We start from the raw sequence: 25,614 nt of genomic DNA, 5'->3' as shown, positions 1-25,614 counted from the left end.
AAAATACAATGAGAAATACCCAAAACGTAATGAAGTCACAAAAACTAAAACTCCTTTTGAAATTTAAATATATGGAATTTAAGAAATAAAACAGATGAACACAGGGGAAGTGAAGGAAAAATAAAATAAGACAAAAATAGAGAGGGAGGCAAACCATAAGAGACTTTTAATTATAGGGAACAAACAGGGTTGCTGGAGGGCAGGTGGGTGGGAGGAAGGGGTAACTGGGTGATGGGCATTACCCAGTCACTGGGTACTACCCATCACTGAAGTAATGAGCACCCAGTGTTGTATGCAACGGATGAATCACTGAACCTCTACCTCTGAAACTAATACTATAGTATATGTTAATTAAACTGCATTTAAATAAAAAATAAAATAGAAAAAGCAAAAATAAAAATTTAAATATGAATTACTGCATTTAGAACCATGGCAACTATCTATTAGTGCATCTGGTGTGAAGTATAGTTTCAAATGTACAAAAAATAAGAAAATCTCAATTGGCATAGTTATTAGTCTATTTGAACACACTGCTAGAAATTAAATGGCAAGCAAAGAGACTAAAGGTATATATTTTACCAACAGAGAATTTTTCTGTAAATTAGCTAGCACTCCCAATACCGAAGTATTATTCATCCTTAAAATATCTGGACTAAAGTTTTATCTTATGACAACAGTAGATAAAAGTTTTTGCTAAGGATTAAAAAAGGACTGATGACAATCTGGCACTTAGTTCCTCAGGTTAAACAGAATTATGAAGTGACTCAGCAATTCCACTAGATAGGGAGGAGACCTACCTAGCTCATAACAACAAATTAAGATAAAAGCATTTTTAAGTTAATCAGAGAAAGACAATTATCATATGATCTCACTAATATGTGGAATTTGAGAAACAAGACAGAGGATCATAGGGGAAGAAAGGAAAAAATGAAACAAGACAAATCAGAGAGGGAGACCAACCATAAGAGACTCCTAATCTCAAGAAACAAACTGAGGGCTGCTGAGGTAGAAGGAGTGGGGGGATTGGTTGGCTGGGTGGTGGACACTGGGGAGAGTATGTGTTGTGGTGAGTGCTGTGTTGTGTAAAACTGGTGAATCACAGACCTGTACCCTTGAAACAAATAATACATTATATGTTAATAATAAAAAGAAAAGGTTTTTGGGGAACTGGAAACTAAATTCCATAATAAAGTCTGTATAGACTACGACATTAAAAAAAAAACACCATTTTTTATTACCAAATTATGATGGTAACATTTCCAATAAACAGTGGTTAGCTCAAAAAAAAAAAAAAAACAAACAAAAAAACAAAACAAAAAAACCCAGTGGCTAGCTCTTTGCATCAGTCCATATGTACTGGAAAATATGATGGAATTAGAATATCTGTCTTGGGACATTCTAGAAGGAATGCCTCTGTAACACTGCAATACAGTACTGCCACTGCAAGGTTTTCTGCCAACAGGCTTATCCTCTGGTATCACAATTCTCCTGTGAGATAGAGAAACTGGGAAGCTGTAAACACTTTAATCCATACAGTCATGCTTTCTCTAGTGCTGAGACCAAAGCAAAGAAAATTCTCTCATTCCTGAGATAATTTCCATAAGGATGGCAAGCCTAAAAACAAGTCCTTCTAAATAAAGAAATCAGAAGGCAGTTAATAAGCTCAAAACTTACATTAATCTTTGTTGAAATCAAATGGCGTGGGAAGGGTAGGGAAGATTTTATAACTAATGACGTTTTCCAGATTAGATATAAATTTTGTGGCTTACTGCTTAATTAAAAATTTTGGGGCTCGGGACACCTGGGGGGCTCAGTGGGTTAGGCCTCTGCCTTCGGCTCAGGTCATGATCTCAGGGTCCTGGGATCGAGCCCCACATCGGGATCTCTGCTTCGCAGGGAACCTGCTTCCTCCTCTCTTTGCCTGCCTCTCTGACTACTTGTGATCTGTCTGTCAAATAAATAAATAAAATCTTAAAAAAAAAAAAAAATTGGGGGGCTCCTGGGTGGCTCAGTCAGTTAAGTGTCTGACTTCAGTTCAGGTCAATCCCAGGGTCCTGGGATTGGCCCACTTAAGGCTCCATGCTCTGCAAGGAGTTTGTTTTTCCCTCTCTCTCTGCCCCTCCCCCTGCTCATGTTCTCTCTTTTTCAAAAAATAAATAAAATCTTAAAAAGAGATCCTATGTAAACTTTGTATATAAATAAATGCCCAATTTTCTCTACTGGGTGCTTATGTTAAATATTCCTTTTATCTACGTAATATTTCATGTAAAATCTGGACTCCATTGGTTATATTAGTAAATTCACCTCAAATTTTACCACATTCAGAAATATGGTAAAAAAAGGGGGAAAAAAAGGTAAACATATAAGTTAAAGGAGAAAATGTTACTATCCTGTAATAAACTTGGTAGTAAATCTATTATTAAAAGTTTCTGTAAGTATTAAAATTTCATGCATTCAATACACTTCAAATAGTTAATTTATTTTAGTATGACATTTCATATTCTAAAGCTTAACAATAAATCAGGTTCTACATCATTAATTAGCAAATAATTATTTTTTAAAACAGAAGTCTCACAAAAGGCTGTTAGTAATATGTTCTATTAAGAAATTGATCTTTTTTTTTTACTAATATCATTCAAAAATAAAAACTTCCATTTATAGGAAAAATGAACTAAAAGGGATTATGTGAACAGAAAGGAAATTATACAGATTTCAGAAAAAAAGAAGTAAAAAAAGGAAAGTGTATGTCAGAATAAAACATTATATTAAAAATACCACTTACTGGGGCACCTGGGTGGCTCAATGGGTTAAAGCCTCTGGCTTCGGCTTGGGTTGTGATCCCAGGGTCCTGGGGTCGAGCCCTGTATCCGGCTCCCTGCTCGGTGGGGAGCCTGCTTCCCCCTCTTTATCTGCCTGCCTCTCTGCCTACTTATGATCTCTGTCTGCCAAATAAATAAATAAAATCTTTATTTTTAAAAAACCCACTTATTTTAAGTAGTAAATTCGGGAATAAGTTTCAAAAATTAAAAATACCTATTTTTATTTTGGATTAGGAACTGAATGAGCTAAGATAAAGCTTAGATACCATTCTCTATGTACCTGGCTTAGGTCAATGATCATGTTTTTTTTTTTTTTTAAGATTTTGTTTAATTTGACAGACAGAGATCACAGGTAGGCAGAGAGGCAGGCAGAGAGAGAGGAAGGGAAGCAAGCTCGCTGCTGAGCAGAGAGCCCGATGTGGGGCTCAATCCCAGGACCCTGGGATCATGACCTGAGCTGAAGGCAGAGGCTTTAACCCACTGAGCCACCCAGGCGCCCCCCCCCTTTTTTTTTAATTTAAAGATTTTACTTACTTATTTGAGAGAGAGAGTGAGCGAGCAAGTGAGCATGAGCAGGGGGAAGGGCAGGTGGGTAGGGAGAGGGAGAATCTCAAGCAGATTCTGCACTGAGCACAGAGTCCAACTCGGGGCTCAATATCACAATCCTGAGATCGTGAGCTGAGCCAAAATCAAGAGTCAGATATTTAACTGGCTGAGCCACCCAGGCACCCCAGTGATGATTCTTAATGAGAAAGCCTGCTGAGAGAGATATTAGTTTTTTGTTTTATTTTCCCATTAAAAAGGGGTTCCTATTGTTAGAAAAATATTTTCCTTGCTTGTCTACATAGACATGCACATGTCTGAATACAGAAGAGGCAATGTGGCAAGAGATATCCCTAGACTGAAGTCAGCACAAGTGGGGTCAAGTCACTATGCAACGCCTTCTCTGGGTTTACAAGTGAGAGAGACTAGCTAATCTCTAAGATCACTTTTGCCTTAAGATCCTGAGTCAGATATACTCACGCACACACAGAGATACATGTATATATGTATATAATTTATATGATATATATATCATAATTTGTAACATATATGTCATGAAGAGGAAACAGGAATACAGTTGTCTGGCTTGATCGATTTGGGGAATGGTGGTGTCACTTACTGAAATGGGGAAGTCGGGCAGAAGTCTTTGGAAGGGAAGAGAAACCAGAGTTCTGTTCTGAACATACAAATATTTAATTAACAATGGACTGACTAGCACTGACTAGGTGCTAACTCCATACCAGGCGACATGGCACAGAGCGGGGGAAGGTACACTGGCAGAGTACCTCTAGCCCCATCCTCTTGGTTCAGGAATGGGCATACCAACCCCTTTCAGGTCAATTAAAATCTTCCCTGGGGCTTTTATTAAAATCATCAGGACAAATATTCTCTTTTTGCTTAGGGGGTGCTAGCTGTGAGGTGTTCGAAGAGGTCATTTTGGCTACCACATGACACGATCCTGCTAAGAGTAAAGACCACACACAAGAAAGAATAGTGTGGAGAGATGTGGAAAGACAGGAAGGGATGGTTCTAACTAAACGATATTAGTAGCTGCAGCTAGTTATGGCTAAAGCTAGATACATTCCTGAACCCTGAACCTCCTAGCTACATGGAGCCAAAAAATTCTTTTTTTTTTTAAGAGAGAGAGACAGAGACAGAGTTGGGGGGGAGGAAGGCTGGGGGCCGGGGAGAGAGAGAGAGTCTCAAGTGGGCTCTATGTCCAGCACAGAGCCTGATGTGGGGCTCAATCTTACGACCCCGAGATCATGACCTGAGCAGAAATCAAGAGTCAGCTAATACCCAGACACCCCACAATAAATTTTAGTTTTGTTTAAACTAGTTTGAGTTGAATTTCCAGTCTCTACAACTAAAAGAGTCTCAGCCGATTCACAGATCTGTAACAGCAAATACTTGCGGGTCTGTGTGTTTTAAAAGTAAGCTCTACAGCCAACACACGGCTTGAATTCACGACTCCTGGATCAAGAGTCACGTGCTCTACCAAATGAGCCGGCCACGTGCCCCTATAACAGCTTATACTTACAAATAAAATTGTTTCTTGACAGGAGAAATATTCAGTAGGTCAAATTGTCTAGCTATTTTATTCTTTAAAAAAGCCCATCTTCTTTCATCTTACTGAAGCCAAATTTTGCTTCAATTACTTCTATTCATGCCTTTATTTAAGTCTATCTGGAAATAAATTCTGAGGATGAGGTTAACACTGCCTTATTGCTGCAATGGCTTTGTTTAGTGAAAGCCCACTTTGTGCAAATAAAACTGCTTACTGAGCACTATTTAGTGCTGAGGAACTTGAAGTATGGGCACTAATTGCTTCAAAGTTGAAATCACCCAAATCTTTGCCTGGTTTCTCCTGTTGATTTAAACTCACTTTAATAAAAAGCACACAAATTGCTCGATTACATATTTGAATTAAGTCATGGTCTGCGGGACCACATGACTGGGGATTGTTGATTTAGAAGGGATCATCAATAAATAAATATAAACTTCCCTGGATTGTGCCTGGAAGTTGGGTGGATACAGCACAAGGAAATTAGGGGTTCACTTATAACCAGGGCTAATTTTCAATGATACTTTTAGCAGAAAGATGTGGTTCAAGGAACACTGGAAATGGCTGCTATGCTAGAGAACAGGGTGTCAGGGCTCAAAGTGGTCTTGGCAGTTTGGTGTTTCAAAGGGAGCAATTAGATAAAGTTTCAAATGACTTAAATTTTGAAGGAAATGCTGTGCATGCTTCTGTTTTACAGATAAAATATAAAGACTAGACATAACAAATTCAAGGTGAAAGATCAAAGACTGCAGGGAAGAAATAATAGGCTTCTTCTGGTATTTCACATCAAGGAGGGCTTAAAAGCTCAAATTTAAACCATATAAAAATACCCCTTTAAATGGTATCATGTTTCTGACTTTTTATCAGTTATCAGAGCTTGGCCTTTTAAAATCAGCTTATTTACCCTTAATGAGTAACTAACTCCTTGATTGTTTATGCAGGTCAGATACTGACCACTGAGAGAAAAAGTCTGCCCACAAGGGTAGTTTTTCTGATCAGTAATAATTCTGCTTATAGAAATAAAGATTTTTAGATTTTTAGGAAGAATTTAGAGAAGAAAGAACTGGAAAAACAAGAATAATACCTCAGGTTCACTCAGGATGTTGTAAAAAATGACATTCTAGAGGTGCTTGGATGGCTTAGGCAGTTAAGCGTCTGCCTTCGGCTAAGGGTCCAGGGTCCGGGGATAGAGTCCCACATTGGGCTCCTTGCTCAGTGGGGAGTCTGCTTCTCCCTCCACCCCTTCACCTGCTCTTGCTCTCTCCAATAAATAAAATCTTTAAAACACAAATGACATTCTAAAGGTCAGAAAGCAGATGGTAACTTAAGAATACAGTAGTCATGTCAATGACAAAGAGGATGTGTTAAAGAGATAGAACTTCATGGTTAGAAATCCATTATCAAAGGAGGCACTGGGGACCAACAGAAAATGAGAGAAAGTCATTAAATGCATATGCTAAAGAAGTGTTGAATACAAACAAGATCTCTTTGTTTTCTCTTTTACAAGGGGGCTCAAAAATTTGTTTGTATTGAACATTAAATGTATTTCAATACCCTGTCTAGGACTATTTGTCTAAATGACAGAGCTGGGACATGAACTGAGATCCCATTACTCCAAATCCACTGCTCTTTCCATCGTACCAAGCAGCCCCTTCCCTGGATCTTCATGCTCTCTTCTCCTTCATTCTCCTGGTATTGCTCAGATTAAAATCAAATTAGGAAGGGTATACCGATGACCATGAGTACAGACTTATTTATGTCCTGTGAACATTTTAAAGGGGATAGTTACCTACATGGAGGAGAGCTGGCCTTGGGCCACTTTCTAGGTGAGATTTGCCAATTCAATTCAAAATCAAGAGGGAGGTGGAGAGGAGATGAAATAGGAGAGGGAGAGAATCACACATTTAGGATTGGAAGGGAGCACAATTATTCAGTCCAATTTCCTCAATTTTAGGAACAGAAGGGACTTTCTCAGATCCCAATGGGGTGGGTAAATGGCAGAATTGAATCCATGCTGACCACTTCCTGGCTGCTCCTCTGGGGAGAGATAACTGTAACCCTGTCATATTCCACACTTCCTTGAGACTGGCTCTCTGTCCCTCCTCTCCTGCCATAAATGACAGGAGACCTACGGAATTCATCTGAATAAAACATGGTAGTCCTTGGATACTGAGGATGGGGCCACTGCCTTTTTTTCAAATCAATTCCTCTAATATTTAGTGAATTTCTACTATGTTTTTATTATAGAGCGTATAAAAATTCAAGGATATGACTAATACACAACCCTGTCTTCAAGAACCTTATGCTTGCTGAGGCACTTCAGTCTCTAAACAATAAGACTATTATAAAATATTTTAGTTTCTAGGTTAGTGGCTCACAAGCCCCTTGAGGTTCCCAGGCCCTCTATGAGAATCTGATATTAACTATGGATCTGCTCCACAGAAAAACCCACATATTTTTACACCTATTCAGGAAGATTACTACTGGATCTCGTAAAACCCACCTACTGACCATGAGTTAAGAAGCTCTATTCTGAGAGCCTCACTGTGTACCTCTACACAAAAATTCTCTGAAAAACCAAAGTTGAGAAATACTAATTATCCTTTTCCTTTGATGCAAAATGAATACACTTTAAAAACAACACACCGCTCCATGTTAAGAAACTGGAAAGTAAAGAAACTGCTTTCTCCAATATCATCTGAATGTCCCTTCTACAAAGACTTGTGTTCCCATATCTAATTTTTGTGTGTACATTATTACATAAGAATATATTATTTGCATTCAGTTTCTGAATATATATATGTACATAAATTCAGTTTCTCACATATAAAGTTTACATTCACAAGGATAAACTTGATTAAAAGCAGACAAAAACATGGCTTATCTAATGAATTATTCTATTTCATTTTTTTAATTAATTAATTTTTTAAATCTAGTTGAAATGCTGTTTCTAAGGCTTTGATCCTGAAGAGAATAAGTCATTAAGAGGAGCTGATAATACTGCAGCATGAGCAGTTGGCTCCTCTCTACTGAAAAAACTATTTAGATCTTTTGGAATTTAATTTCTTAATAAAAAGGTATAATAGTAACAAAATTCTTACAGAAGTGGGAAACTGTACAATCAATACTGAGGTGTCATAAATCATTTCTTAAAGCTTTGAATAAATCAGAATAAACATACAGCAAGCTCTTCAATACACTGTTATTTGGTTATATTATAACGTTTTTAAAAACTGGTTCTCTTGTTACATATTCTTAAGGAAATAAATGGACTGACATACTCCTGAGTATACTAGCAAAGTGGACAAAATTATAAAGAAAACTAGGTAAAAGGACAGAAAAGAAAAGAGATTCCATTTAATTTTTTAAAACCCTGTAAATAAATACTGTTATAATTCAATTCGCGCTTTGCTAATGTTAGGTTAAGAAAGTTACATAGAAGGAAATGTGACTTGGAGACTGGAGAAAAGGTATTTGGATTTCTTATTTGTTAATAGTTTTTTTTTTTTTAAAAAGATATTAATTATTTATTTGACAGAGCGAGAGACAGCAAGAGAGGGAACACAAGCAGGGGGAGTCGGAGAGGGAGAAGCAGGCTTCCCGCCGAGCAGGGAACCCGATGCTGGGCCTGATCCCAGGACCCCAGGATCACAACCTGAGCCCAAGGCAGACGCTTAACGACTGAGGCACCCAGGTGCTCCTTGTTACCAGTATTTTAAATAGATTAGAAATAACAAATTGTTAGCAAATAGGCACAAAAGTCTGGTGCAGGGAAAAAATTGATTATTTATAGAACAAACATAAACTCTAAAACATCAATTTATTCAATTTTTCCTTGAAAATGGAGAACAGGCCAACCCAACCATAACCTCAACAAGCACTGTGGGGCAGTATAGCTCAAGTTTAAAGGGACCTCATGCTAGTGCTAGGTAAATTCTGATTAAATAAAGAAAAATCCATTAAAGAAGAGCCCACTTCATTACATGACAGGGATAAACACCTTCATCATGACAGATCGGTATGGCTCTTAAAAGAATATGGTTCTTTTAGGGGGACCATTTTCAAACAAATGAAGAAGCTGAGTGTTTTTTTTTGGAGAGACCTAGGGGAACAAAAGAAAGACGAGAAAGGATATCAACAAAGACTTCAGGCTCAATGCCAATGAGGAGTATTAAGACATCTTTTCTGAGTGTTGAAAATAAACCCTGATGTTAGCAAAGGTACATGTGAGCTACATCATATATGACACCCTTCTCTTCAATAACATCATCTAAATGAAGCAAGACATACTGAAAGGATCAGTGTGAGCAAACACATACCACAGGCTGTTTTGTGATGTCCACCAAGTCCTTAAGATTATAATACTGATGTTTTTCAAATGCCGAAAACAGCATGTCCAAAACGTGTTGTTTATCAGCTCGAGCCCGTTTTCCATCTTCTTTCTTTTTCCTTTCATATTCAATCTAGGTGCAAACAGAAAAATAAAGGCATCAATCCAACATGCTCACTCTGAAATAAATACAGGCATCCGTGTTTCAGTCACCCCCCAAAAACGATTAATTTCAAGTTGCAAGGCAGCAGATTAAAGAGCAGTGGATTCAGAACCTGCGTCTTCACTGCTCCTGGGGCTCTTCAGACCTTGAAGTATCTACGAAGGTATGAACAAGCCCATCCATAAACCGCCTTCATTCTTTTCTTTCCTTCTTTCTTTTTTTTAAATTTTATTTATTTATTTGAGAGAGAGAGAGAGTGTGAGAGTGGAGAGGTCAGAGGGAGAGCTGAGCAGGGAGCACAATGTGGGACTCGATCCCGGGACTCCGGGATCATGACCTGAGGCGAAGGCAGTTGCTTAACCAACTGAGCTACCCAGGGATCCCCCTTCATTCTTTACTAAGGCTTTATTAATGTCTTCATTTGCTCCCAAATAGCCTTTGTTTGCCAAATTAGAACAATTCAGTGTGGCTACTGAGTCAGAAAGTCCAACTTGCAGTTTCTTTTGTTTTTTATTATCTCAAATACAGTAAAATAGTTTCTCTGACAGATGAAGTTTGGTAGGTGACATCTTTCAAACTTGAGGTTTTTCAGGACAGACAGGGAATTAAAAGGCAGATTGGTTACCTAGGAAGTGCAAAGTTTGAGAAGCACTGGTAAAAGGAAAGGGACGTGGGCAGTGAGGCATTTTCTCCTCCCAGCTCTGTGTGACCTTGAGCTTGTTTCTTCTCCTATAACATGAAGTAAGCTTACTAACAGGAAAGGGTGAATTTATACTCAGTACTCAGGCACAAGCAAACTATTTTTCCAAAATCCCCATTTTACCTTAAAAATTCATGTGAATTCTAAATTCACCTACATAATATACCTTTATTTGTAATACAAAAATAAAATCTCTCATTCAAATACAGATGACACTCTAGGAGCAAGTGGTATGTTTGTCCTATAGTTCTGTGTACTTCTATGCACCCCAGTTTGAAAGCAGTGGCACTAACAGAATGTATAAATTCTCTCCTAGAGAGAGATCTGATCCAGGGATTTGATCACTTGAGAAAAAAATTACATTTTATTAGTCGGCCTACTGAATGGGAGAAGATATTTGCAAATTATACATTCAATAAGGAGTTAATACCCAAAACCTATATAGAACTTTTTTTTTAAAGATTTTATTTATTTATTTGACAGACAGAGATCATAAGTAGGCAGAGAGGCAGGCAGAGAGAGAAGGGAAGCAGGCTCCCTGCTCAGCAGAGAGCCCGACGCGGGGCTCGATCCCAGGTCCCTGGGATCATGATCAGAGGCGAAGGCAGAGGCTTTAACCCACTGAGCCACCCAGGCGCTCCCTATATAGAACTTTTACAACTTAACACCAAAACCCTCCACCCAAATCTGATTAAAAAATGGGAAGGGGACCTGAGCAGACATTATTCCAAGAACAAACACATGGCCAACAAACACAAGAAAAGATGCTCAACATCACTAGTCATCAGAGAAATACAAACAAAAACCACAATGAGGTATCACCTTATACCTGTCAGAATGGCTAAAATCAAAGACGCAAGAAATAACAAGTGTTGGCAAGGATGCAGAGAAAAGGGAACTCTCAGGCATTGGCGGTGGGAATGTCAATTAGTATACTGTGAAAAAAGGCATGGAGGTTCCTCAAAAATTAAAAATAGAAATACCATATGATCCAGTAATTCCACTACTGGTTATTTATCCAAAGAAACTGAAAACACTAAATAAAAAAAAATGCATCTCTATGTTTATTGCAGCATTATTTACAATAGCCAAGATACGGAAGCAACTTAAGAGTCCATCAGTAGACAAATGGTTAAGAAAATGTGGTGTGTGTGTGTGCAAGCACAAATGGAATATTATGCAGCCATAAAAAGGATGAGATTGTGCCATTTGCAACAACACAGATGGACCTTGAAGACATTATGCTGAGTGAAATAAATCAGACCGAGAAAGACAAATACCATATGATTTCACTCATGTGGAATTTAAAAAACAAATGAGTAAACAAAAAGAATCAGACCTATAAATACAGGAGAGCAAACCGATGGCTACCAGAGGGAAGAGGGGTGAGAAGAGGGACAAGATGGGCCAAGGGAAGGCAGAAGGCTTCCAGTTATGGAACAAGGCATGGGAATAAAAGGTACAGCACAGGGACCACAGGCAATGATACTGCAATAGCACTGTATGATGAGAGAGGGTAGCTGCTCTTGTGGTGAGCTGAGCACAGCATAATGTGCAGAGAAGGTGAATTGCTAGGCTGTGCACCCAAAACTGATGTAACATTGTGTGTCAGCTGTACTCAAATAGAACACTTTTTAAAAAAACTTACTCTTCACTGCACACATGCAACTTATATTCACTCCCTTCGGTTGGTTTAGTTTTTAACTTTTTTTTTTTTTTTTAGTTTTTAACTTTTAAAGAAACATTTCGTTTTGATAAAGCACATTAGAGGAAATACATATCAACTGCAGCAGCCCACTTAGTACATAAGGCATCCGAAGGAAGGCTGGGTGAAAGCTGCCGGAGAACAATCTCCTGTGCATCAGAGGGAATTAACTATAATCTAGGGACTAGTTTTAAAAATTAAAAAAAATGAAATTCATTTCAAAATCTACAACTAAATTACTGTATAAATTCCAGCCGGATATAGTCAGGCTTACTCTCTATATTTTAACAACAGAGATTTGTTATAAAATAGATAAAATTTAGTTTCAAACTAAAAATGTATCTTACACATAATCAGACACTTTCAAATTAATGGCACAAGTCACAGACAACAGTGAGTATCCTTCAATCAAATAAAATTAGGAGATAGGGGAAAAAAAACCCAACTTGTCTTGATTTTTTGATAAGTGCATCTTGGGAGTAAAACTCAAAATCCATTAATCTCAACAGATTAGGCATGGACTGTGTGCTTGGACTGCACTAAGATACAGGTGAAATAAGATGGTCTCTTTCAAAAGATACCCCTTTCTTAGGGCTCATATATTAAAATACACAGAGGGGGCCTTGCACATTTTAAATACAGTAAAAGCAGAGCACAGAGCCACCTCTGGAGGCTGTGAAAGGTGCTGTGACAAAGGGCTGACAAAGGGCTGTGTTGCTGGGGAGGAATGTGGCCGGACTCAAGATTCTCTGGGTGGCAAGAGCATGAAAGAAACAACTATGGACAGCTACAGGGGATTTGTTAGAGAAGAGCAGAGTGACTAGAAGAGCTAGAAGCAAGACCAGAGAGAAGAGACACCAGAGCAACCCAGGAACAAGGAGAAAATCCAAGTCCTCCCAATGTGGGGAAGATGGAAAAACAGACAAAAACATGCACTTAATAAAATACAAAGGCAGAAGCAGAGTGGCTGTCCCAATTCAGTGAGAAAGGAGGCTGAAGAGATAGCAAAGACTAAAAGGGATGGACTTGAGGTCCATTCAAGAATTTTCTCTCTCAGGGCACCTGGGTGGCTCAGTGGGTTAAGCCTCTGCCTTCGGCTCCCGTCATGATCCCAGGGTCCTGGGATTGAGCCCTACATCGAACTCTCTGCTTAGCAGGGAGCCTGCTTCCCCCCCTCACCCTGCCTACTTGTGATCTCTGTCTGTCAAATAAATAAATAAAATCTTAAAAAAAAAAAAAAAGAATTTTCTCTCTCTAGGTCAAAAGAAGAATAGAAGTGGAGTGCCTGGCTGGCTCAGTCGGTAGTGTGTGTGACCCTTGATCTCAGGATCATGAGTTCAAGCCCCATGTCAGGTGTGGAACTTGAAAGGAAAGGAAAGGAAAGGAAAGGAAAGGAAAGGAAAGGAAAGGAAAGGAAAGGAAAGGAAGAAAGAAAGAAAGAAATGGAGGGAGGGAGGGAGGAAGGAAGGAAAGGAGAGAGGGAAAATAAAGGATAGAAGCAAGAGTATAGCTACATCAGGAAGGGAGAAAGTAAGCATGACAGGCCAGGACAAAACCCACAAATCCAAGCACGAGGGTCTTTGGATTAGATACAGAAATATCATGGAATGCCTTAAGGCATTAATATTTTAAGCCCTGCTTTGCTGACTAATCTCTAAAACATATATTTTTACTGTTTACAATTGTACTTAGTTTGCATCCTGAAATTTCCTTCCACTGTTGCACCTCATTTGAATAGTTTTTGGTTTTGCATTAAGATGAACAATCCAGAAAAGGTGGCTGCTAAAAAAACAGAGAAATAGAAAAGTTTGGACTAGGAGATGAAGCTGACATAATCTTTTCCTCTAGTCAGGTGTGCAGTAAGAAAAATAAAGGGAGACAGAATCAGATTAAGGAAGGGTGAAGAAAGCCTATAGTAGTCCCAGAGGCTTAAGTGAGATGTGGGACAGAGGCCACCAGCCCTCAAGAAAAATAATACAAAGGAAGTGAGGACCTTGCAGAGGTCCAAGGTTAGGCTTTTGTACTCGGCATGAAGCCACAGTTGCACGATATTGTGTGTGTCCTCCCATCCCAGCTTTAATTTATGCTGAGAGAAGGAGGAAGAGTTAAATTCAGGAACCAGGAAAGAGAAACACTGGTATACTCAGCTTCCATCCTTGGTAGACTCTTCCTTGTGTGAAATGCTTGGAGAAGCTAGGAAGATTAATAGGAAAAATGTTTTCAAATACAGACGATCTCCAACTTCCAATGGTTCGATTTCGAATTTTTCAGCTTTATGATGGTGCGAAAGCAATATGCATGCAGTAGAAACCGTAATTTGGTTTTTGAATCTGGATCCCTTCCCGGGCTAGCAATCTGCTGTACAACCCTCTCCCACGGGGCTGCGCAGCGGCCGCCAACTGTAGCTCCCGGTCAGCCGTGCTATCACCCAACAACAACCCAGACACGGAAAGCCATTCTGCTTTACTTTCACAACAGTACTCAGTACATTACAGGACACTGCATTACGGAACGGGGCTTGGTGTCAGACGATTTGGCCCAAATGCAGGCTAATGTAAATGTTCTTAACCACATTTCAGATAGGCTAGTTTAAGCTATGGTGTTTTGGTAGGTTAGGTGTATTAAGTGCATTTTTGACCTATGATATTTTCAATTTTGACTGAAACCCCACCCAAAACAGGCAGATCTATAAAGAAATCTGTTGATGAAGCCAGATGGCCCACTTCAGAGGGGGCATACCCTCTAACTAGCCAGGGGAAAGAAAAGCCTTCTAAGTGTTTGTTACCAAGTTGTCCCAACCCCAGAACCACATGCCAGATCCGAGAGGGCCTGAATCAAAGGTAAGAATTTAGAATAAGTTGGAAAGGAGCTTTGCTTCAATCTCAAAATTACTGTATTCATCATTGGTGCTTCCCTACTTTTGGGGGGAAAGCTGACTAGAAATGTTCTGTGTTAACTGTTTCTATTGATGGTTCAATTCCTGGGGGGCAGTGCAACCTAACTTTACTTTTGATTAGTGGAATAAAAACACTTAAAAACCCAGGCATATAAAACAATAACAGCAACAATGGATTGGCAATATTATTCCTTATAAGAGAAACTAAAGTACTAGAAATTAAATCCTATACTTACGTAAAAACAAAAGGCAAATGGCAAAATTTAATGTCCTCAGGGCCCACACTATAGGGATAAACTATAGAAAAGACCGTTTTTTAAAAAATTAATCAATTAATTAATTAAACATATAATGTATTATTTGCTTCTGGGGTACAGGTCTTTGAATCATCAGTCAAAAGATTGTTCTAAAACAAAATTTTTTATAGTATAGCATTAGTTAAATCTTTTTTGGTAACGTCCAGGGCAGACTCATAATCTAAATTCTGCCCTGTAGTACCAAGTAGTTCCAGTGGATATATATATAATTAAAATTATATATACACACATATATATGTATATATGCATAGCCATTTAAAAATGGTCATTAAATTATTAATGACTAACCCTACACTCAGGACAAAACTAAGGTCCTGAGGGAGCTTTTCTTTTTAAAACTAAACAGTACAGAAATGGTCATCTTAATGTTGTACTTACAATTTGTACTGCTGATAAAATACATTTTACAAATAAAGTACAAATGATGAACTAGTTTATGAAGGAGAAGACTACAGTGTTAGGATAATGTTAATGCTTCCCTTTTTAGCTCTTTTCCCCTTGGCATTTTGTTTTGTACTGCTGTACCAGCATGGTAGGGAAATGATGCTACTCAAAACAGTCACATATCTAACTTGTTAGCAGCTACCACAAAATATTAGTAGGATCGTCATTGGACTAGAGATAGCTATTACGTGAATTTTAATTACCGCTATTATATCTGCCCCGGTGACCATAGATCAACTGCATAATGAGCTGCGCAGAAATAATTGTCAATTCAGAAAGGACTTTAAATTTGGTCTCCAATTAAAAATTTTACAATCAAAAAAAAAAAATCTATCATACACAATAATTTTTCTTTCACAGCAGAAAACAAATTATTCAAGACTAAAATGCAACTAAATGTTGAAATCCATTGTGGCATGGTATAGAGAGAGTCAACCATCATTACTGAAACCTTAATCACTGACTAAAATTATAAAAGCCGCCCACTGCCAATTAAAATATTGTAATACAGATGTCTGTAAATTTCTAGATTGTTGTTTGCAGAAATACTTTGCGTTGTCAAGGCAGTTCTTATGGAAGCTTTTAACTTTTGAAGGGAGCATGACAGCCTTGAATATCATGGTTTGCATTTAAATTCTTACAAAAGATCCTCCTCACCCTTAATGCTTCTATTACTGCCTAGTGTGTTGCCATCTTTGGGGAGGAAATTAATTCTTAAAGAGTCTCTGAGTTCATGGTGTGCAAATTCAAATGGACAAAGCACCTAGCATACTCCTACTAATACTAGGCAAATACTACTGAAAAGCCTTTATGATATAGTCCTGTAGGCATCTATGATTCCTTGAGCCAAATACCAAATTTATACATAACTAAAAAACAAAAACAAAAACCATACCACTACAAAAACAAACTGAATAACCTTCGTTCTTAAGACTAACAAAGTTGGCTGCCACACTGGAGAAAACAGAGTGTGGATAAAAAAAAATTTTCTCTCTAGTTCCTGGAGATTTACCTCAAGATTTTATGTTATCATTCAACTCCCTCCAACAATTATTTTCTAGTTAAGCTCTTTAATTCCCTATCACTTTCTGACTAAGAGTTCTTGCCAGGAAAAAGGAGGGAAAGAGAAATTTTTTTTAAAGCTAGGGAACAGAGAGGATGATAAAGACAAGAAAATATTAATTCTTTTTAAAAACCTTAGGTTTGGTGGAAAGAGACTTTCTGGTCTCCTCTCAGGTATCATTTTTGCCACTACCCAATAAGATGAAAAACAGACTTAGGAAGTTCCCATCTCTGAGTCAGTGGCTGCATGCTACAATTACCCAGGGAACCTGAAAAATTTTAAAATAGTTGGCCTCCACAGTAGATCAATTAAAGTCAATCTCTCGAGGTTATTGTTTTTTTTTTTTTTAAAGCTTCTCAGAGAATATATTCACAAATGACACCACAAAGGGCTGATATCCAAGATCTATTAAAGAACTCCTCAAATTCAACACACACAAAACAGATCATCACATCAAAATATGGGCAGAAGACGTGAACAGACACTTCTCCAAAGAAGACATACAAATGGCTAACAGACACATGAAAAAATGCTCATTATCATTAGCCATCAGGGAGGTTCAAATCGAAACCACATTGAGATACCACCTTACACCAGTTAGAATGGCCACAATTAACAAGACAGTAAACAACATGTGTTGGAGAGGATATGGAGAAAGGGGAACCCTCTTACACTGTTGGTGGGAATGCAAGTTGGTGCAGCCACTTTGGAAAACAGAGTGGAGATTCCTTAAGAAATTAAAAATAGAGCTTCCCTATGACCTGCAATTGCACTACTGGGTATTTACCCCAAAGATACAGATGTAGTGAAAAGAAGGGCCATATGTACCCCAACGTTCATAGCAGCAATGGCCACAGTTGCCAAACTGTGGAAAGAGCCAAAATGCCTTTCAACAGATGAATGGATAAAGAAGATATGGTCCATATATACAATGGAGTATTATGCCTCCATCAGAAAGGATGAATACCCAACTTTTGTATCAACATGGATGGGACTGGAGGAGATTATGTTGAGTGAAATAAGTCAAGCAGAGAGTGTCAATTATCATATGGTTTCACTTACTTGTGGAGCATAAGGAATAACATGGAGGACATGGGGAGATGGAGAGAAGTGAGTTGGGGGAAATCGGAAGGGGAGATGAACCGTGAAACTGCAGACTCTGAGAAACAAACTAGGGGTCTTGGAGGGGAGTGGGGTGGGGGTTGGGTGAGCCTGGTGGTGGGTATTAAGGAGGCACGTATTGCATGGAGCACTGGGTGTGGTACATAAACAATGAATCTTGGAACACTGAAAGAAAAGAATAAAATAAAATTACCCAAAAGAAAAAAAAATGTTTCCAGGATATTTGATATTCAGATTTATTATGCTCCAAATTAAATCTTTCTGATTAGAAGGCTTATTCTTATTAAAGACAAGTGTAGGATAAGGATATACAGCTTGAATGATTTTTTGCAACTTCAACCAGAATTTTTAAATATTTTAAACCAGGATTTTTATTTGTGTTATATGATTAATAATTAAAAGTAATATGGAAAAAAAAAGCTTCCCAGGGGATTCTAGTGTATAGCTAGCACTGGGAAACACATCTAGATAATAGAAGACAGAATTCCTGATGAGTAAAGTTCTAAGAGCGTAAACTACTACATACGAGAATGCTGTGAAATTTACCTATGCTGGATGATGTCCACAAAGCCAACAAAACCACACAGAGAAGCAAGCACCTTTACTTGCAATCAGATATGGAAGGAGCTGCAAGGAATCTTACACATCTGCTAACTCTATGTATATCAATTTGTAAATTGTAAAAAGGTATTTCTATATTAACATGCATGGATATTTTAAAGCATGCACAAACAAAAATTTAAAGAGATGGAATAAAAAATAAAACACTATTTTAAGATTAAGTTTTAATTTGTCCAATTACAAAATACATACTGGTTTTGTTGTCAAAATACAGCAATTTGCTTTACATTCTGGATGCTTAGTTTTTAAGTGGATTGCCAACTGGAGTAGCTTTGTACCAGCAACAGCTAATACGACTTAAGGTCCAACACACACAAAGGTTAAGGGTCACTATGTCAGTTATCTTCAGGGCGGTCAGTATCACCAGGGCAGTGGCAGCAGGGGACCTACAGGCTACATTTCCAGGAGTCCTTTCCTAGCGGGTTTCCAGCTGGGGTTCTGGCAAAGGGAGAATGAAAGTAGGAGGAAGGGAGATTTTTTCTTGTTGTGTGCATTCTGTATACCTCTGGCGGCAGCAGCTTCCTTATCTCTGGTAACCAATCCCCCTCTCTAGCCCTTCCATTTTGTATTTGTAAAGCATCTGTAACCAATTCCCTATGTTAAATCCCTTTCTGCTTGAAAATCTAGAGTTGTTTTTGTTTCCACAATAGACACTAACTGAATCATCACTAAAGACAGGGGATGACTGAGATTGCTAATTTCCTTTGGAAGGGCCAAGAGTACTTGTTACATCAGATTATATCATCACTGTTTCTACCTCACACAATGACTGATAAAGAGACCATTTTAGAATAAAAGTATCAGTTTTTCCACTTTCTTGTTCACATATATTTGCTTTATTAATATATTAATTATCTTTATAGTTTCTTTGCAGGAACCTTTAAAACCATTTGTTCATTTTTGAAGATTGAATTTAGCTAATAATAATCACTATATCCTATACACCTCTGAATTTGGCAGCAAACCTAAAAAGCTGAAGGCAAATGAAAACGTGAGGCATTGGAAGTACCAATGTCAATCTACCAGTGTTGCAAAATTTCTACTCTTCTGCTGAAAATGGCTGACTAGCACAGGGGCTGCATAAGGGTGCTAGGGTCAATCCACACAGTATTTCTAAAGCTCAATTTCCTTCTTTTATTACATGAAAAACAAGGTAAATACAAGTTCCAATATTTCCCCCCTCAATCAATGGCCCTCCTGTAAATCCTACTTTGACAGCCCATTATTTCCCAAAGTTTGTTTTTACCACTACAAAAGGTGGGGGAAGGGAAATTTAATGTTCAAATGTTTGCAAAATATATGATTAAACAAATTCCAAGGTCCCCAATTTCTATATATTAAAGTGTCCATTTTGAAGAGGATACAATCAGAGTCTATAAGTTCTTTTAACACTTAATCTTTTTACACAACTCCTTTTTTCAAGAAGACTCTCACTAGATTAGTGTTTTTTCTTTCTTTCTAAAAAGATTTTATTTATTTATTTGAGAGAGAGAGAGAGAGAGAGAGAGAGAGAAGCAGACTCTCCACTGAGCAGGGAGCCTGACCCAGGGCTCAATCCCAGGACCCCAGGATCATGACCTGAGCTGAAGGCAGACACTTAACCGACTAAGCCACCCAGGCACCCCAAGATTAGTGTTTCAAAACTTACTTTGGAAAACGCCAGCCTACATGAACCAGTAGTTTCTGAAATATAATGTAGACTCAAGGCAGAAGAAAACCACTTAAAGAAACTTAACTGGTCCTATCCCATAGGTAAGGCAAGGTTTTTCAGGGCCAAGCTTTCAAGGAAGGAACATTCTAAAATATAATACTAATCATGTGTTCTTTTGGTCCAATAAATGCTTTCTGAATGGCAAGGTATGGTAGGTATTACATCTCAGATAGTCTGTGAAATAAAGAGATAACTTTGAACTTAACGCTTAGAAGAGCTCCACGTAAAAAGTGGGAGTTCAAATATTATGAGATGATTACATATATATTCTACATGCAGTTGACCCTTGAACAAGTGGATTTTTTAAGTTTATTGCCCCAGCATGGATTTTTTTTTCAGTAAACACAATACTTTAAGTGTGTTTGCTCTTTCCTTGTAGGAGAGAGTTATTTTCCTAATAATGCTTTTATTTCTAGCTTACTTTATTGTAAGAATATAGTATATAATATTTTTAACATTAAATTATGTGTTAATTGACTGTTTATATTACCAGGAAGGCTTCCAATTCCAATTAAGTTTTTGGGGAGTCAAAAGTTATACATGGATTTAACTGTGTGTGTGTGTGTGTGTGTGTGTGTGTGTGTGTATGTATGTAAGGGGGTGGGGGGTGTCAGTAACCCTAACCTCCACATTGTTCAAGGGTCAACTGTATATGTAAGTTTATCTATGAGACATAGGTGGGTGGGAAAGGTTTTGGGAGTAAATGCAAGGTGGGTTTTTCTGATCAAATGCAGGCATATAGTTTTATAAATATATATGCCATTTTCTAGCCCCTCTTTCAATTTTTGTAGAAAATTTTTTCCTTACATTTATCCTGAAAATTGTATTCAAAGAACCTCAACAGTTATGATGAAATACCAGGCTTCATGTTTATGTATTTCACCTGGTAAAACTCTGAAAACATTTCAACATCATACTGGATTTAAAATTTTATTGAACCTCTTGATTATGTAACCTCTAAGTCATTCTTGTTGAATTATATTGATGTTTCTCAATCTTTTGAAAAATCAAAGCCTCCTTCTGATAAAAATAACAAAAGCTTTATACTCTTTCTATAGTTGATATTACTATAATACTAAATATGTTTTGAAAGCTATGTAGGTGCCTCCATTCATTCTGATACACTACCATGGTGGAAAAAATTCATGAAACATTCAAATAGTGCCACATGATAGATTATAGTCAATCTTTATTTTTATATAAGCAAAATCTTTCCAAAGATTACTATATGGCTCATTGCTAATAACTACATTAGTATAATGACTCACTAGTGCAATGACAACCTTAATAAAGGTTGATACCATGAACTGTCACTTAATGTTAAAAAGTCTTTGAAGCAGATGATATGGCATCACATCCTAATATGGAGTTCAGAATACAACATATTCAAACTTACTTTAGCAGTAAAAAGAAAATATAAAAACATCCTAAAAATATGAAATCTGGAATCTATCTTCTATACCTGCCAACTGGATATAGTGCCAATATCACTAAGAATATGAACTTACTAGCAAAGTACCAGCTTTGTTTGACCCAAGATAGATTTTCTTTGTGCCTCATTAACGGTGGTAGGAGCTCATTATGGCCTGGTACTAACTTTTCTTATTCCAACAAAAAAGCTTTACTGTCCACTGTAACAATCTGACAATACATACTCACTGTGATGATTCCAACAATTCAAAAAGACTTTATAAGGAAGAAAATTAGGATAAAATCATTCTAACTCCTCTATCATCCAAAAATAATGACCATTAAAGTATTTAATCTTAATTTTGGACATTTGTTTCCAATCTTTGCTTGTCTTAAACAACAGAAACACTACTGTATATCTACCTTTGGGCCCTGTCTTTCTATGATACATTCTTAGATACAAGACTGCTGGGTCAAAGATACATTCTTTATAGTGCTTTGGACACAAATTACCAAACTTCTCTCCAGAAAGGTTGTATCTCTTTATAGTTTACAGGAAGTATGGCCTTTCTTGTCCTTACTGTGATAAAGCAGCAGCCAAAAAGATAGACTTGGATTATCTGACATTATTCAGCCTGTCCTCTTCTTAAGTTTATGTTTCCCCTGAAAGCATAACCAGAGGCTGTAAACTTAAAGCCTGGCTGGATGCAAATGAACTTTGCTTTGCTTTATTTATTCCACATAGCACAGCAATTTAAAAAATATTGTTTTTAAGAAGGGGCATGCGCACTCCAGTTCACCATAGTCTCTACCATTTTACCTTCTTAAATTTCAGCACTCTGCTCACTGAAGAGGACTGCTTGGCTCTGTAGGCATTTGCTACTTCTCATGTAAAATAACCTTAAGAAACTCAAATTTCATAAAGTAAGTGGTCTGACAAATACTAATCTGTGACACCTAAATCTAGATACTTAAGGCCAGTCTTAAAAAGGGATTGTTTCTTCCTAAACACTGTATCAGGAGGAATGTTAAGCAACAAAGTAGGACATAAGATATCAACTGTTAATTGTTACTTGACCTAACTCAGGTTTCACTGTATTTTCAGAAAATCATCACATTTTTCCTTACATTACAGGTATTTCAAGACCCAAAATCCTTAGCCCTTTCAGTATTTCTAATGACCTGCAGCAGCATAGCACAGTGGTTAACTAAGAGCATGGCTCCTAAACCAGACTACCTGCGTTCAACACCTGAATTGGTTAATCACTGGCTGTGCAACCTCAAGTAAGCTAACCTCTCAGGGTCTTAGTTACTTCATCTGTAAAATGAGGACAGTAATGGTAGCTACTTTATAGGGTAAGTGTGAAGACTAAACACATCATATGAAGCACTCAGTGCACAGCACATAACATGTATATAATATGTGTGTATTGTATATTATAATAGATATAGTATATGTAAGATATACTTCAATAAAAATGGTTTAAAAATATATACAGGCAGTCCTCACTTTGCATGATAATGTGAGACCATAAAAATGCCCGTGAAAGTTGAAACTGTGCAAAGCAATCTTAATAATCCATGGGAAGGATGGTGGCTCAGTTGTTAAGTCTCTGCCTTCAGCTCAGGTCATGATCCCAGGGTCCTGGGATCCAGCTCAGGGTGGGTGGGTGGCTCAGTCGTTAGGTGTCTGCCTTCAGCTCAGGTCATGATCCCAGGGTCCTGGGATCCAGCCCCGCATTGGGCTCTCTGCTCTGTGGGGAGCCTGCTTCTCCCTCTCCCGCTCCCCCTGCTTGTATTCCCTCTCTCGCTGTCCTTCTGTCAAATAAATAAAGTCTTTAAAAAAAAAAAAATCAGTGGGAAAAATTACTATTGTTCCAGACTTGGAAAATTTCTTGTCAATACATTAAAAATTTCCAGTTATAAAGGTATGGAAAAATGAAAAAAAAAATTAAAACTAATATTTATTAAGGACATAATTTAAAACATTAAAAACATTGAAAAATGAAGTGTTTTATTTCTTTGAAAAATTTATCAAGAGTAGCTTAAACAGCAGTTGCCTTCTTCCCATTGTTTAACTTAGGATACAGAGTGAACATCTTCTACCACGCGTGGTAAATCATCATATTCCTTACTCAGTCTAGATAACTCAAGCACTTAATAGCAGGTGTGTGACTAAAGTCCTTTTAAAACCTAAGAGTCTACAAAACAGAAAAGAATAAAAACATAACAGAATGAATAATGGCATGAAGACTTACATTATACTGATGATTAGCAACAGGTTTATAATTGGTTGTCACAACTTTGTCCAGTTGTTGTGATAGCCTCACAGGTTTGGAAGATTCTTCTATTTGCAATCTGAAAAACAGAAGGCATTATTAACAAACTTACTCATTTATTAAGAGTGAAACCTGAGGTGTTATTGCTATAATTCTTCTTACTCAATATTTAACATATAAAAAGTAACCCCCAAAGCTTTATCAACTTTAATATAATACTTTATGTATTATAAACTTAGTGTAATACTTTATAAACATATAAACTATTTCATTATAATTCTATGACTTGTTTCTAATCCTAGCCTGTATAGTCAAGCCTTAATTACTAAAATCAAGGAAGCTAATCAGCTTTAAATTTCTGAAAAAAAATCTGCATGTAAAAATGAATTTTCTTAAGTTATATGGTATAAAACTAATCAAGTCATTACAAAATTCCATTCGCTTGATAAGAGATAAAGATAAATAGATAATATGCTAACATTCAGGTCTAATGGTTGCTTTATTGGACAGCACAGATACAGAACATTTCCAGCATCAAAGAAAGTTCTATTGGACAGCACTGGTATAAAACTATTGCAGACCTCCATCTAAACTGAAATATAACTCAAAATACCACCTCTGGGGAAAAGCCATAAACATATTACTTTAAATTCTTTTACTAGAACAGGAACTAAAAAGAATTTTCATTTAAAATTCCTTTAAAAAGCACAACTAGCACAACTTGCAGTATAAAAAGTACCTTTTTTCTTTTTTTTTAAATTCATTTGAGAGAGAGAAAGGCTGAGTGAGGACAGGAGCAGTGGGGAGGGTCACTGCGAGAGGGAGAAGCAGACTCCCCACTGACCAGGGAGCCTAATGCGGGGCTCGATCCCAGCAGACACTTAACCAACTGAGCCACCCAGGTGCCCCAAAAAGTACCTGTTTTTATAACATTCTTGTTATTTTATTCCTTGCATGAAGCTAATTATCTATTTCCTTCTACCTATTTTTAGGTATGTAACACTGAATTACTCAGAAGAATTTAGATACATAGCAATTGCTTTTCTAAATGTAAAAGTTATAAATACTATAGTTTTGGTTTTGCTGTGATCCCCAAATTTAGTACAGTCATTTCTGATTTGAAACATAAATATTTAAATTCTTCTATTTATAAATCTGTATCTATCATTTCAATACATAAAATGATTATTTTATAAAGCATAAGAAAAGTACTCTAGAAATGTCTTTGGAAACTTACTGTAGTGGTAACCATAAATCATACAATGTTACTTTGCTTTTCATGAGCCAAATATACTTTCTGTGAACCACAAAGAAAGTACTAGTAAGAGATCTAGAAGGGAGATGTCCACCCAAAGATAGACTTGGACTTATACTCCTTCAGTGGCCTCTTAACTGTTCTTGGATGAAGCACAAGGTCCTTCATATGACTTCATGTCACTCTGAGATCTAGTCCCTGCTTATGTCTCTAGCTTTAGTGACATTCTCCCACATCTGCTTCAGACCACAGCTGTGCCATGACCAGATTTTAGCAGAAGCCTCCTGCCGGCAATTATTCAGCAAGTGTTTACTGGGTGCCTATCTCTGCCAGGCACCGGGACAGAGGCTGGGAAGGCAGCAATAAAGAAAAGACTTACTTGAGTGGAAGACAAACATTAAACAAATGCTTATCTCTAACTAATTAACTGCAGAACTCAAAAGGAGCAAGGGATTGGTATGATAACGAATGACTGCACGCTGCTAGGAAGTAAACACGAACCCCGGTGTGTGCACTTCACAGTAGCTGGAGCAGGGCTGCCCATGCTTTTAAGAGGTGGGGCGAAAAGGTCAGGTGGAAATGACCCCTCCAAGCGGAGAAGACACCTCAAAGTGACTAAGAAAGAAACAAGTGAGTGAAGACAGGTGTAGGAATGTTTACAGAGGGTTAGAA

At 37.5% G+C, this 25,614-nt stretch overlaps 1 protein-coding gene across 1 annotated transcript in view; it reads right to left on the bottom strand.

The window, feature by feature from the left end:
• GTF2F2 (general transcription factor IIF subunit 2) overlaps positions 1-25,614 on the bottom strand; it is a 152,097-nt gene that overhangs the window by 7,941 nt on the left and 118,542 nt on the right. The window contains exons 6-7 of the mRNA XM_080798281.1: positions 23,667-23,766; positions 9,246-9,389 (exon numbers count right to left, since the gene is read on the bottom strand). Of these exons, the coding sequence (XP_080654407.1) occupies positions 9,246-9,389; positions 23,667-23,766 (244 nt within the window). The remainder of the gene's footprint in view (positions 1-9,245; positions 9,390-23,666; positions 23,767-25,614) is intronic.

Source organism: Martes martes (assembly GCF_963455335.1).
Source record: "Martes martes genome assembly, chromosome: 3".
In the NCBI taxonomy this organism is placed as follows: domain Eukaryota; kingdom Metazoa; phylum Chordata; class Mammalia; order Carnivora; family Mustelidae; genus Martes; species Martes martes.
The sequence above is the reverse complement of the archived record's forward strand: the minus strand, read 5'-3'. Positions and strand labels throughout refer to the sequence as shown.